At 35.0% G+C, this 14517-nt stretch overlaps 1 protein-coding gene across 7 annotated transcripts in view; it reads right to left on the bottom strand.

Moving 5' to 3' along the window:
• Window positions 1-14517, bottom strand: part of NKTR (natural killer cell triggering receptor) — a 43246-nt gene that overhangs the window by 10739 nt on the left and 17990 nt on the right. For 4 of the 7 annotated variants that reach the window (XM_042801855.1, XM_042801852.1, XM_042801853.1 and 1 more), the window contains 5 exons: window positions 6661-6690; window positions 5636-5781; window positions 4159-4381; window positions 3401-3556; window positions 2104-2191 (listed from right to left, as the gene is read on the bottom strand). In XM_042801855.1, coding sequence (XP_042657789.1) covers window positions 2104-2191; window positions 3401-3556; window positions 4159-4381; window positions 5636-5781; window positions 6661-6690 — 643 coding nt within the window. Of the gene's footprint in view, window positions 1-2103; window positions 2192-3400; window positions 3557-4158; window positions 4382-5635; window positions 5782-6660; window positions 6691-9298; window positions 9318-14517 lie in introns of those variants that run through there. The other 3 variants (XM_042801856.1, XM_042801854.1, XM_042801858.1) reach the window with 2 other exon arrangements.

Below are 14517 nucleotides of genomic sequence, written 5' to 3'. Positions count from 1 at the left end.
ACAAGCAATATGTGAAAACAAAAAATTGCCCCCCGGAATAAAACCACAAAGATCCGTGTATTGGTTTATTCACTTAATTACAGGCAGAAGTCTTTAAAACATCCTATTTATATCTAAAAAAAATACAGATAACCTGCCATAAAGATTTGGAGCTTCCCCATCCTTTGAGCTGAAGCAATGACAACTTAAAAAAAATAAAGCTTTTACAGATGAATGGCATATGATAGGTTGCAAAGGTTTCATGGACCTCCCTAGTCCTCTCGGATTATACCGAGGAGTCTCTCAGAACCAAAGAGGATTTGAAACTAAGCAAGTATTTTGAAAAACATCACTTTGATAGAAAACTGTTGCTAATCAGACTATTAGAGATGGCAGAAAAATGCGTTTCTCCAATTAATTTCTAGCCCTAAACTATTTCCAATATTAACTGGTCTTCATTCTTAATTTTGCCAAGAAAGTGCTGAAATTACGAAAAACAAGACAGACACACAAATCCCTGGCAAACGCCAATTCCACGCAGTTTTAAGTTATTTTAAGATTTTTTTTTTTTATTTATTTACATAAATGTTTCAAAACATTCCATTTAAAAGGCTTCCTTTAGTGGCTAACACAAGTGTCAAATACAAATGAAAACTGCCAGATGCAGCAAAGACAGCTATCAGTTTTAATGTCAAGGCTGGCAAATAAGGGTTGGTTCTCAGGGGAGGCTCAAACACTCCAATACCTTGGTCCATGCTAGCCATCTAAGCCATTAAATTTGTGGGTTAAAATGGCTGTATCATGGGGATCAATAGAAAAATATTTCTCAAATCCAATGGCTATCACATAAGAAAATCATGCTCAGAGGAGCCTCAGTTAAGACGATGCTAATGAAAAGTGTCTTCAACTACACAGATCTTGATCTCCATATATAAACTTTTTTTTTTCCTGAGGACTTCCACTTGAAAAAAAAATTTTGCACCAAGCCTTTGTTTGGTTTATGGTTACCTAAATGTCACCTGCTAAATAATTCTAAAGGGGAAGAATATGCTTAGTCATAGTATGCTACAATTACACCAGAATCAAGTGCACAATTACAAAAGCTTTTCTTACTTTCTCCCTCTTCTACTGACTGAAAAGCAACAGTATAGCTGTGCAGTGTTTTGAGACCTGTGTTGTGGGTAATTAGAGAAGACAAGAAAACCTTTGCTTGAGTACAGCAGAACTGAGGCAAAAGCCAAAGTCTTCAGGATACAACAAAGATTTGAAGTAGAAATGAAATCTGCATAAACAGTGGCAGTCTTGACTGAAAGGTAATAAAAAAAGAAAGGATTGAGTCTGCCCATTTGTAAAAATGCTTCACTACCAGTACTGCAACATAGTAACTTCTTGCCCATGTGGTGTCATCTATGAAATTACACAAACTTGATCTCAGCCAGGACAGCTGATGAAATTTGACAAACTACATTAAGTAGCTAAAGAAAAAGGAAACAAAAGGTTGATTTAAAATGTCAAAACAGAGAACAAGAAATGTGATTCTGCCAAAGTTGCCAACAAAACACTGTTGTTTCTCAGCAATGTATGCACAGCCATCAGAAGATGCAGATACCAGAACTCAGGGGGACAAGCAATACACATCAGAAAGGGCTGTATACACTTCGGACAGCGTAGAACAGTTTTGTCTACTGCTACACATTACAGTCCTAACGCTTAAGAGAAACAACAAGGAAATCCAATGAGTGGAGAAGTATAAAAGCTCTCATCACTTCTCATCACTTTAGATCTTGTGGTTCGTGTGGGACAAATCTGGCTGAATTAATTTCAATCTTTAAAAAGAAATAATTTTATTGTTACATTTGAAGACTTCTCGTAGCTGAGAAGTGTAAGCATTTGTTCTCCCAAACAATCTTTAAGTAAAAAGACAATAACAAGAAGGATGGAAAAAAAGCGTTATAAAAAGAACTACCTGACAAGGGTATTTCAACCTTCTAAGCTAGAATCTACAACGTATCAACAATAGTTAAGTGTGTCACACAAAGCTGCCAAAGAAATTCAAAGCTCAAGGTCAGAGAAGATACTCTGGGTGAGAGGAAAGAAATATAATAAAAAAAAATTGCCACATACTATTGTGCCTCTTCCTTTAATTTTTCGTCCAGATTTAGAGACTGATGGTTTCTGGTCCGTCAGAACCGGCGTAGAGTCAAGCAGCTTCCTACATATATTAATAAAATATGAGCTTACATGGAAAAAACCCAAAAAATTAACTTAAACCAAATTTAAGTTAATCATCCAAAATATTGAACTTATTCTTAGTTCTGACATCTCAAAATAAATGAATTCAGTGAATTCTCCAAGAAATAAAGCAAGACATGCACAGTTCTGCAATGAAAGGCAAATCAACATACGCGTGTTTTCAACCAAACATGTAGCCTGACCTCTCTACATGTAAATAAACCCTAACAATGAACTTGCAAAGTACTCTGCCAGAAGTGGGAGGTGGCTTTTCTAAAGAGGTTAACTTGTGTCTGGTGCACACAGCACCAAGACAATACGGAAAGAAGAGTTTCAGGATCTCAGCAGTTACACAACAGTGTCTTGGCGCTGGGAATGGCAATTCACGATGACCCACGGGTTCTAAAGCCTTGCTTCTTTCTTAAGCAACAAGAGGTAATTCAGCACTTCTCCTTATAGTTTGTGCAATATCAAGGAGCAGCGGTTACTAAGGCTTTGAAAACATGAGTAATGCTTCAAGAAAAGGCTTACATGAGACTATACCATTAACTGAAAGAAAGGAAAAAAAAAAAAAACACCAAACTCATTTTAGAGACATCTGGCAATGTAATGTATTAGCTCATCTGAGTCCAAAAGCAAAGAAACTAGATAGAAAAAGAACCTAACTGCAATTTAGTAGAGGTGCAAAACACAAACTGAAAGTAACTTGTGAACTCGTTACTTCCTTTTTATAGAAAGGAGTATTTTCTCCTATTCTCAAAAAAAATTACAGATGGGTCATAAAATTCCAGTTGACTGATTTTTGAACCAAAGTTTCTTCTTTGGTCTACGAAAGATGAAAAACCACCTCTCCTAATCCCATGTTTCCCTTGCAATCAAATACTGCTGTGCTTTACATTGCAAAATTTCTTCTGGAATTCTTTTTTTTCCATCATCTGTAATTGAGTTTAAGATCATAATGTGCATGATCCTTAAGGACCAATGAAACTAATTCATTAGATCTCACTGAAAAACCCTGACACAGGTTGTAAGGAATATTGCACAGAAAACTGTAGAAGGGACAATTAAATTGCCTCATTTAGAAATTCTGACATTATAGCCATCATTTGGTATTACTAGTAGTAAGCAGAAAAATTTTAGGCATAGTTTCCATCAAGTCAGCATAATAAGAAAGCTCAGTGTTCCTTACGGTTCAGGCTCTACATTGACAACAGGCACATCTCTTCTTAGCAAAAATCTGTTTTCAGGCACTGGGGGAATTTCTTCAGGACGTACCACAGGTTTGTCTCTCTTTGTGCTAACATCGACTGCTTTTTCTGTTATATCGCTCTTGTCCGAAAGGCTGCTATGGGGAAAAAACAGTTGATAAATCAAAATTAACTCTCAACTAATAAACATCGCTTTCCAAAGCAAATTCCAAAACAATCCCACATGACGTATCGAACTTGAAGATGGCTTAACAACCCAACCATCTTTCATTAACAACCCATTTTAGGTTAAAAGAAGGATGGTGCTTTATTATTGGAAAGAAGGTTCAGTTCTTGCTTTACAGCAAATAATTTTGCTTTTAATTTGCCGTTTCTCGTGAAGTATTTCAAAAGTACAATCAAGTATTTATCAAAGATCTATGATTTGACTAAAACTCCATTTTAACACAGGTATACCCAGTACCAAATACTTTAACATGATGAGACTTACACATTTCCAAGTTGCTCTAGCTTCTATCTACAAAGATCTTAAAGTCTTTCATGGAAAAAATCTACACAACAAGCTCAGCTTTAGGGTTTTTCTTATTTGGTTGGTTGGTTTCATTTGCTTATAAAATCAAGCATCAAAATCCAAACTTAAATAAAAGCATTTTCATATTAATTGATTGAGTACTTCATGGACAAAAAAATTGAATTTCTCAAATTTCTCTGAAATTCTTTAATTTAAGAGACTAGTCACCGTCTTTGGCTTGAGGTTCTCTTGCACCTTGGATCCTCTTTCTTCCTCTCTTCCTTTCTTCGTTTTCTTGATTGCTTGGTTTTACCTCTTCTTTTCCGCTTTCTTCTTCTGCTTCTTTCATTTTCGGCTTCACTTTCAGATGAAGTTTCTGATGAGCTTGATGCACTAGAGGAGGAGTCTGAAGCTTCTGAGTCAGAACATACTTTCTTCTTCTTCTCCAAAGCTTAAAACAGATATTTTAAATTTACGTTGTGTACACGTGCATGTGTGTGCAGTGTGCATATATACAGCACAAAATATACAATTTTATACACGTATAAATACACTCATGTACTGCTTCAGAGGAGCTCTGAACTTTTTTCATAATGAGATGCATTAAAGTACAATAAAAAGTGTCATATAATTGTGTCCCTTCTAAACCTATACCAATAAAATGATACAAATACTGTCTAGCGAAGATAGCTGTAAAAGAATTCTTTTAGTTGCTATGAAATAAGCTGTAAGAACTGCCACACACATCTTCCACCATCTAAGAAGTCGTATCATTGCAAAGCCAAAAAATTTTTAAATTAATACACAGCAAGTTTGTAGTGGAAGTTGAACATTAACTTGTGCCAACCTAATATAAAGAAAGGCTAAGGAAAAACTGTAATTTTAGTAAGTAGGATTCCCTCTCGTTTATCCTCTGAAAAATATATTTTAGGTTGTAACGCTTAATTCATACCTTTGCTTTAAAATAGAATACACAGATAAGCAAAGACCATTTATGGTAAAAAAAAATAATATAGTTTATTTAGAAAGCAATGCACAAGTTACAAAAAGTTTAAGAAAGAGTTAGTTGCAGCCTCAGTTGCATATTTCTTATTACTAAAACTTTGTCCTTCTCCCCTTTCTGCATCCTCACACTTTTACAGTATCTATCCTCTTGAGTTTCTCAAGAGATATAATCATGTTATCCTTAAGTAAAAATGAGTAGAAAATGCAAACTTACAACACTCCACTAATTTACAGCAACTGTCCAAATATATATTTAAGATAATTTATTCCCTATGAATTCTCATGAAAATGAAAACTATGTTGACTACATATACCGCATATATTAACATTACATGATCTTAAAATAAACTTTTGGAAACTGCACAAAATTCAACTCCAAGAAAAGCATATGTTTGTGTCTCCATCTTTCAAACTCAGAAAATAACTTCTAATTACTTTGAGTATGTCACATTAACCTCAAACATTAATTAAGGAGAACAAGAAGCAGGCGTACATTTTCTAGTGCACAACAGTTTAGGTCAGAAAACCTTTTTCCCTTGCTGTGCCTTCCTCACCTACACCAAGATCTAAGTTTTAAAGGCCTGTAAGAATTAATTAAGATTCTAGAGATTCACAGTAATGACTTTTAGATGTTAGCATAATCTTTACTCTCTGAAAACAATATCAACATTTAATTAACTTCAGATATACGTATGCTTACCATCTTTTGCCAATTTTGTCACAAGCACCCCACAGTCAATAATTCGCACATCTGCATAGGGCCTACTTGCAGTATCAGTTTTCAGATTTTCTATTTGTTCTATTACTTCAAAACCAGAAATAACCAGTCCAAAGACAACATGTACACTGCAGAAATAAAATATTTTGAGAGTACAAACGTTTATATATTGCTGTAATTATTTTCCAATGAATTTCAGATTTAAAAAGTCATCCTGAAATAGAAACATTCAGCTTCACTGGCATCATCTGCCTCTTAAAATGCATTAAGCTTAAAAATAATATTTTTTAATTACTTTTAGAACAATGTTAAGATTCCATGCAACATGCAACAGATGTCCACTCCAGTTATACTCGAGATAAATACTTGATGTCATTCTACTCTCTTCTACATGGGCAGGGTAACCAGACAATTATTTCTAATCCATCCTTCTCTTTTTTAAATTTTGCACAATAGAAAGATCAAGAGTCCATATATAAAAGTGACAAAAAAAGCACAGTTTTCACCAAAGAAGAAATCATAGGTCTATACAAACTCAGCACAGAAATTCCCACTGGCATTGCAAGGACAGATCTAATTAAGGAATCCTTAGTTTTGTTCTATCATATCACATTTCTCCTTCCTCCTTCCATTTGCCCCTTAAGTTATACTTCCAGGAACTAATATATTTGGGGGATAAAAAACTTGCCACAAAAGAAAGTACCATCCAAATATATTAAACCTGACATCTCAACTCACTGATTTATGGTCTACGGGCAGCAACCAGTTTTAAAGAAATAATGTTAGGATTTAAGACCTTCCAAGTTTTTGACCAGTTTTAGGAAACAAGCTGCAACTTGAAATTTTTATAGAACGGAATCTTTTGTCTTCCATCTTGTTCTATTGTATAATCTTTCACAGAAAGAGGATTTTGTTTCCTCATTGTTGTCGACTAGTCAACATAACATGTTAAGACTTACAACCTTCAAATTTTAGCCATCATTGGAGAAACTATAAAGGATTCTTACCCATCAAGATGAGGAGCAGGTTTTGTTGTTCTGTTTGACAAACAGCAAGATGGTAAGATGGTAAAAAAAAAAAATAAAAATCAGGGATTCAGATGAAGTAAAAGAGGAGAATGGCACAGAAAAAAGAAAAGAGGTGAAGGTAAGACAAAAAATAGTGAAAAAATCCAGTTACATACATGGAATTAAAAAAACTTCACAGATTATACACATAGGCTTTTTTAAACTTTTACATTAAATTTGTTTGAAATTTAGCTAACTGCACACTTGAATGTACCAAGTATCATTTTATGCATGCAATAAACAATTTCATAATAAGCATCTTTAAATACACATTCAAATATAACTAACATTTTTAATCACAGAGAAGATACGATTTGGCAATAAATATTGGGTTAACTAATGGAATTTAAGTGTTTCTGAAATTGTTAGGTTCTTACATTACAAGGTCACTTTAAAGTCAGTTTGTTTAAAAAAAGAAGAGAGTTATCATATGAGCTAGATTCTTTGTTTCCTCCCTCCTCTGCTTCTTTCTTACTCTCCATTTACTTGACTGGCCTCATGACTCAGAATACAAAGCAATAATTCTATCTTTAACCGTCAAGACTACAGCACTTCAGCTCATAAGCTCACAGGCTTCCCCAAAGCAACAGCAGCACAAAACAAGCAGACATTATATGCTACCCTACACTTTACTTCTGTGACAAACACAGACTTTCTCCCTATTTTTCAGCTTCCCACATTTAGCTGTTTCTAGCCTGAAGGAGAAATGCAACTGCATTACATTTTGTAGGCTATCATAAAAGGCGTTTGGAGTTACGCCAAATTTCTGAGTTGCCTTCAAATTGGAATATTCAAGGCTGTGCATATACAATTACATTTTAAGATTCACCTCTCTGATGATAATGCTATGATCTGGTATCTCTCTATATCCCTTTCCAAAAAAGAAAGGAAATTATTTCTACAAGTAAGCCTGCATAATGTTGCACAGGAAACCTTGCTATGCAGACAAATTCAATAAGGAACATCAGAACCTGCATTCATCTTATATATTGGGGTAGGGAAAAAAAAAAAACCCAACCAACCAACCAAGAAGATTATTTGCATTTAAAGTTATTTTAGTATTTGAAAACATTCTTCCTCTCTCCTCCCCAGGCACTATTTTGTCTTTCTAGCCTTCTTCCAATGAACTCCCCTCTCTCAAAATAATCAATCAATCACAGATGCTTTTTCTAATTTTACAATAACACAGATGTGGTACAATGAAGTCAGTTTTCCACTGATACAATAAAATACTACTTTTTAAGCACGTATCTTCACTCAAGTTTTGAACTATTAGGTCACAAAACACTGCAGTGCTGGAACAAATGCCAAAAGATGGGAACTGTGAGTCAGGAGTGTTTACACTCTTTTTTTTTTTTTAAGCTCCAAATGCCAACCAGACCTTCCACTTCTGTAACACTAAATACTATAAACTTCTTTGGTTTAAAACAGGGAAATAAATGCTATCAAGATAACATTTAATTTCTCAAAAGTAGGGGGTGTTCTTTACTTTTTCCCTTGCTAATACAGCATATTGCTACAAACAGAAAAATTCTTACAGCTTTTGAAGTTCTATAGGTAAAAGTTAGCTGCATTAAAAACCTGCTATTAGATAAACAGTTTAAGCAGGCTTAATTATAAAGCTGATTTAAAGCAGTGAAAAAAAAAAATATCGAAGTGGGTTACTTCAATGAAACCAATAATAAGACTTTATGCTTAAAATTAGCTATAAACAGCAATAGGTTCAAAGACACTTGATATGAATCCTGTAGTAAGGTGCTCTTGCCATGCTGCAGAGCACTTGAAGACCAATTAAGCAAATTACCTAGCCATGTACTTTCTTTAGACTAGTCCTCAATAAGCAAAGGAAGGGACAGTTGTTGCATTAAAACCCACATAGAGGTTTCTTCCATGACAGTGGGAATTTGATAGATAAAATGGACAAGATTCTTATTTACTTGTTCATGAAGTAAAAAGACAAGGGAAAGCATTATCCAAAACGAAAACTTTTCAGATGCGTGATGAAGAGTTAGGTGGCTTAAGAGACTTCCTAAGGGAAGCAGAAACCCATCTCCTCGTTTGTGCTTTTGAAAGTTTTCCTCAATGTTAGGGTTGTAACATGACATTTATTCTGCAAATGTGTACTTTAAAAGACCACAAAGTTTGCTACACATGTTCTGCCTTTCAATCCTTGAACATTTGCTTTGGCTTCAAAACTTAATCAGGAGAAAACCTACTTAATGCCTTTGCACTATAGAATCCTATAGTCATGATGAGTTCCTCCCCCAAAATAGTATTTTATTAAAACACTACTATACAGTACTTTTATGATTTAAAACATTCAAAGTCTGCCTTATATATTTATTATTCAAGTTATTTACAGAAAGACAAATACCTTTCTTCACTCAAGTGTAAAATAAATTGGCCTAAGATACTGCTGAAGAGAAAAGCATCTTTTTGATAAAAGCACCACCCACCCCCCCAAGAATCTCAGTCCTAACAAAGGATTCAATGCACATAACAATATGATCAGAAAAACAAGAAAGATAAAAACAGAAAGAAAAGGAAAGGACACAGCCTTAGAGGAATGAGACATTACCTTTGGAGCGCACGATGTAACACTGTTTCTGTAAATTTTACACAAAAATGGCAGAAATAAATTGTAATACATTTTCAGACAAAACTGTGTCTATGTTTTATTAAATACAAGTTTAAAATTAATATTAATCAAGTTGTATGCAGAACAAGGATGCCTAAAAGAGGGCTCTAAATTTTCTTTAGAATTCAAGGTACTTTGAAAACTACAGTAAGTTCTCCTTAAAAACAAAAAGAAAACTATACACATAACCTGCTTGCATACACTATTACAAAGATAAATGGTTAGAGAAGAGAATCCTCCCACTCCCCTCTGAGTCTCAATCCAGCCAAAGTGTTAGAACACATGCACAACTTTAAGCAGATGAATAACTGGTTTAAATGGGTTTATTCATGTGCTTGCAGTCACAGAGGTGTTCAAATGCTCTACTGAATCCAGTCTTAAGCATATACTTCATAGGGTGGCACCCCATAGCTTAAACGTTTTGATTTACAAATGAAACATGTTAAATTGGTAAGTCTACAACTTCATACATTTCATAATTAGCTGACATCTTCCTTGTATTACGAAGCTTCTCTAAAACTAAGAAAAACAGGTGTTTTCTCTAAAATATGTACATTGCTATTAGATTGCTTGTGTTCAGAATTACAGAAAAACAAACCCATTGCAGATGCAAAAAAAGACAAAACATATGCACCAGCTAATATCATACTATTGCTCTAATATAATTCTGAACAGCATCAATGCTTTAAAAATGCATTTTCAGTTGAGCATGTCCGTATTTCCCTCCTCCCTCCCCCCCCAATAAACTATTAGTTCTTAATTGTGTCTCTACATAGTTGAGCATTGAAATGATTGGTTTGTCAATTATTACACATAGAAGCACCCTGTGAATGCTTTCACACAGGCTGTGCTTTCACATAAACTTTAATCAAGCCAGCAGGACCTGCTTGTGTGGTAAGTGCACATATACCACTTTTGCTCAAAGGTAATGCAACATCAGCCCTGTTCATTTGAAATGTTTATATTTTTATATTACTGTCAACTGTTCAATAATTAGCTCAAAGTTACTTAATTCACAGCAAAAAAAAATTAAGTGTTGATTAGAAAAATACCTGTTTTGGAACACCAAAGAGACTTAGAAATGAACCACTTCTAATAAGCTGGTAACATTTAGAAATAATTTGTAAAATCAAAATAAAAGAGTCCTCACAATTTATTTTATCCTTCATTTAGCAGATCAAAGTGGTTAGTTTGTTTGAATTTAGTAACTAGGCATGGCACCACACATTACAAACTTTTTTTAAAAACAAAAAAGCTATTTAGTTTTGAGCAAGAAAGCAGAGCTTGAAAGACACCTTAAACCAACAATACCCTCAATATGGAAAAAAAAAAATAAATCTAGCAGCAATAGCAAAACAGCCTTAAGTTTTAAATAGCTTTTGTACACAAAGGGAAGAACTCAAAGCATTTGAACTGGTAACACAACCTAGGACTCCTCTAAGTTCTAATAAGGACGTATTCCTCAGTAAACTACATTGCTAAATAACAAAGCAAGAAATTATTACACAAAACTTCTCATTGACCAAGAGGTTGGTTACTTTTCTTTGCCTCCTATTGTTTTCTTTATGCTGTCACCTGACAGATTTTGTATGACAATGGAAGCAAAGTTAAGCCCATGCAAGCATTTGTAGGATCAACAGTCTCATTAATCTTGTAGTACTTTACATACTCATTTTCACAAGAATTGCACTTATTTTGTATCGCAACTTTCCTTACTAGCAGGTTGGGTATGGCCACATGCATGACGGAGTTGCTCTAAAGAGACAAGATACCATTATCAGATCAGCTCTACTGAGAAGCAGAATATATTGCTCAAGAAAAACATCATCCAACAAGTAATACAGCCACTGAACTGGAGCATCCAAGAACAAGCTGACTATCCCCCCTCCCTGACTCCAAATCAGGGACCTAAAGACACTAACTATATTTGTGCAATACTCTAGATGCATTCACCCAATAACTAATAATAATCATCATCGTCTTTTCAGCAGCAGTTCAAAACAGATATTGGAGTATATAGGAAAAAGAAGATGATTCTGGAGTGGTTCCTGTCAACATCTACCCCATGCTAGGGATTCCATATCTGAGTATCAACATGGAAACAGGACAATTAAAGAAGATTAACGCACTCAGGTGGTGCTTAGAACACTTGCTAAATAACTGATGGTTCTAAAAGTTATTCACAAAAAAGAATCAAATTAAATAGTGGTGCTATCTGAAAATACAAGTAGCCAATTTATAACCTAGTGCCTTATGACTACCTTCAACACAAGTCTACAATAAAATGCTACAAGAGATCCCTCTGGGTAAAGAAAATTGAAATTCCGGTATTTCGCAAATCCAAACATTAAGGGATGGTGTCTCTATCCTTTCTGCTGGATTTCAACAAGATGAATTTCTTCAGAGTAGGAAAAGTTTCTTAGACACATGTGTGAATAGATTTGGCCTATTTAAAATATGTGTGCATGAAAAACATATTCCTTAGCTCAAAATTCTCCTTTCAACCCAACTATTACTCCTATTCGAGTAAGAAAAAAGATTAGAAGTGGGAAAAATTAGTCAACGAGCATTAAACACAGCACTTTTGACTTGTATTCACACACCCCCCCTCCTAACTCTATTCTACTTTTGCATCTTGCCAGTTTCTACCAGGGCTTTAATTTATGTTCGTTCTTTTTACACTGGCCTCTCACTGGAACTTTCTAACAATATTTACACTCTCTTTTCCATGCCCAGCTCTCTATTGTTGCTTATAAATGCTTCAAGCTCATTCATGCCAGAGAAATTCTTGATGAATCAAAGAAAGCTGACAATACTTTAGGATTGGTCAGATGCTTGCTTACATTAAGATTACCATCTGAAACTTCTATTTCAAGTAAAACTGACCACCATAGGTCAACTTTTAACAATTTTTAGGCATTGCATAGTTTTGTTGTGACCAGTTTGTCAGTGCAGTCTGCCAAAGACATATTTGCTGCCTGATTACTTTCTGTAAAGACTAGTTATTCCAAATGACACTTTTTTTGTGATAAGCAGGGAAAGCACCTCAGATGAATAAGCAAAATAGTCAGAATTCTTGGTATTATTTTAGCCCTGTGAGGACAAATACTTATATATATATATATAAAAAAAAAACCTTAACTGCACTCCTTATTTGTTACATTAGACGTATATGATAGAGAAACAGAATTCTCATCCCTGACATTATCTATTAAAAAAACCCCAAAGCAAGCGGGTCTAAAGAAGTTCAGATGGAGATGAACTACTTATCTTTCTATAAATCTAATCAATAAAATTAAACATGTTCAAACCATTGTAAAAAAAAAAATCTAAAGGCTGACACTGAAGACTGTCTTTCACATAATTTTAAGGTTATACATCTGAAGAACATTTTTCGTAATGATAAACTACTGAATAGCTGAGTATTCTTTTGAGTATAAGAAACACATTTTAATTTCAGCTTGAAGTATAACACTAAAGGAAGCAAATATTTTATTAAAGAAAAGCTGCATAGATGCATTCCCTAAAGTAATCAGACAAATGTCACCAAGCAAGACTAACTGCTTTAATATATTGCATTTTACAGTTCAGCCAGAAGCTGCTTAGCTAAAATCTTTAGCTGTTTCCTACTTCGAATCCTGAATCTTTGTCAGGAAGTACAAACCAAGTTCCACCATTAAAAAAATCTGTACAAAAAGACAGATTGTTGAATTATGTGTTTCACCATCCATCCTCACCTATTCGTTTGATAACTCAATTTACACAAACTTGACTTTGCAAGTGACTGTGCACATACACACATGCCTTGACGAGCAGCCTCAGTGGGTTCTGTACAGATTCTGTAAGTATTCATTCCCAGGATCAGCTGCAGTACTGGAAGCCAAAGGTGGGATTCAGTTTAAATGCATAAATTGAATATATTAAAGACATCCACAAGTGAGGCAGGCATCTCAGCTACTGGTCAGCCCTAGGGAGAAAACTCAGTTGCCAACATCCAGGCATCTTGAGCTGCCCTACTGTATCCTGCCTGGCTTCCAGCTGCTACTCCACAAATGCAGGGTGTCCTGAAGGTGCTACATCACCTATTTGCACTCCCTGTCTTTGGAGTTCCCAACGGTGTCTCAAAGATTATTAGAAGTTGGCATGAGATAAAACAAAAAAATGCCCTGGTCGTGAGGGTCGCCAAAGTCTAGAGTATTAGGAGCATGCTTTAAAGACTTAGCCAGCAGCCCACCTAAACCTCATTGGTTATACTGGGAATTTACTCCTGGGCTTGATTCACTTGCCTGACTCTAGGGCAAGCTGGTGCCATCTAAGGCGTTACAGGATACCCAAGAAATGTGTGTGGGGCAGGCAGGTAAGACACAAGCTCTACAGAACATCCACACCCTTCTCTCCCACCAGCTGAAGGTCAGGGAGAACACCTCAGGGCCCTAAAAAAACAGCTTTAGATTCCTACAGGCATCTGAGGTCAATCTAGCTTACATGGAGATGACTGTTTTGGTATCTTACTCTGCCTGATTTCCCATCAAACTAACACTCTTTGCAGTGGTTTTACAAAAAAGCAGCATTTTTGAGGAAATCTGCATCTTTCAAAATAGTTCTGTATGTGATGAAAGTGCTCGTAAATACTGTTCATTTTATTATCTCACGTAAATTATAATTTAGCATCCAACACAACCTTAGGTTGTTTTGGTGGGTGGGGAGAGAAAAGGTGTTTATATCTGTTAAATCTAATTCAACAAGTAAGTTGAGTGAAACGAGCATAAGGGAAGGAAGATGACTTCCGAGTCAAATGCAGGAGAGAAAAGAAACTTTAGAGCCCTCAAATGATAGCTTCTTGACTGATGTGACATCATTAAGTTTTCATGTATATTGTTCAGATAAGCTTAAAAATGGAAAATTATGACAAGAGAATCAAAAGATAAGTCACCAAGTAGTAAATAGTGAGCCAATGTCTTTCAAACAGCTTATTAAACCACAGGGGTTTTGTAGAGATTTTTTTCCATATTAATGAGTATACACATATCCATTTAGATTTATTGTAAGGAAGCATGACATGTAAAATTTGGTTTGAAGGTAACAGAAACCAAGCTTTTGACACAATTTCATCTCCATGAAAAGACAAAACAGTGGTAGCTGTGAAAGACTTCCTCTTA

This window comes from Tyto alba, unplaced genomic scaffold (assembly GCF_018691265.1).
Source record: "Tyto alba isolate M040663 unplaced genomic scaffold, T.alba_DEE_v4.0 Super-Scaffold_38, whole genome shotgun sequence".
In the NCBI taxonomy this organism is placed as follows: Eukaryota; Metazoa; Chordata; class Aves; order Strigiformes; family Tytonidae; genus Tyto; species Tyto alba.
The sequence above is the reverse complement of the archived record's forward strand: the minus strand, read 5'-3'. Positions and strand labels throughout refer to the sequence as shown.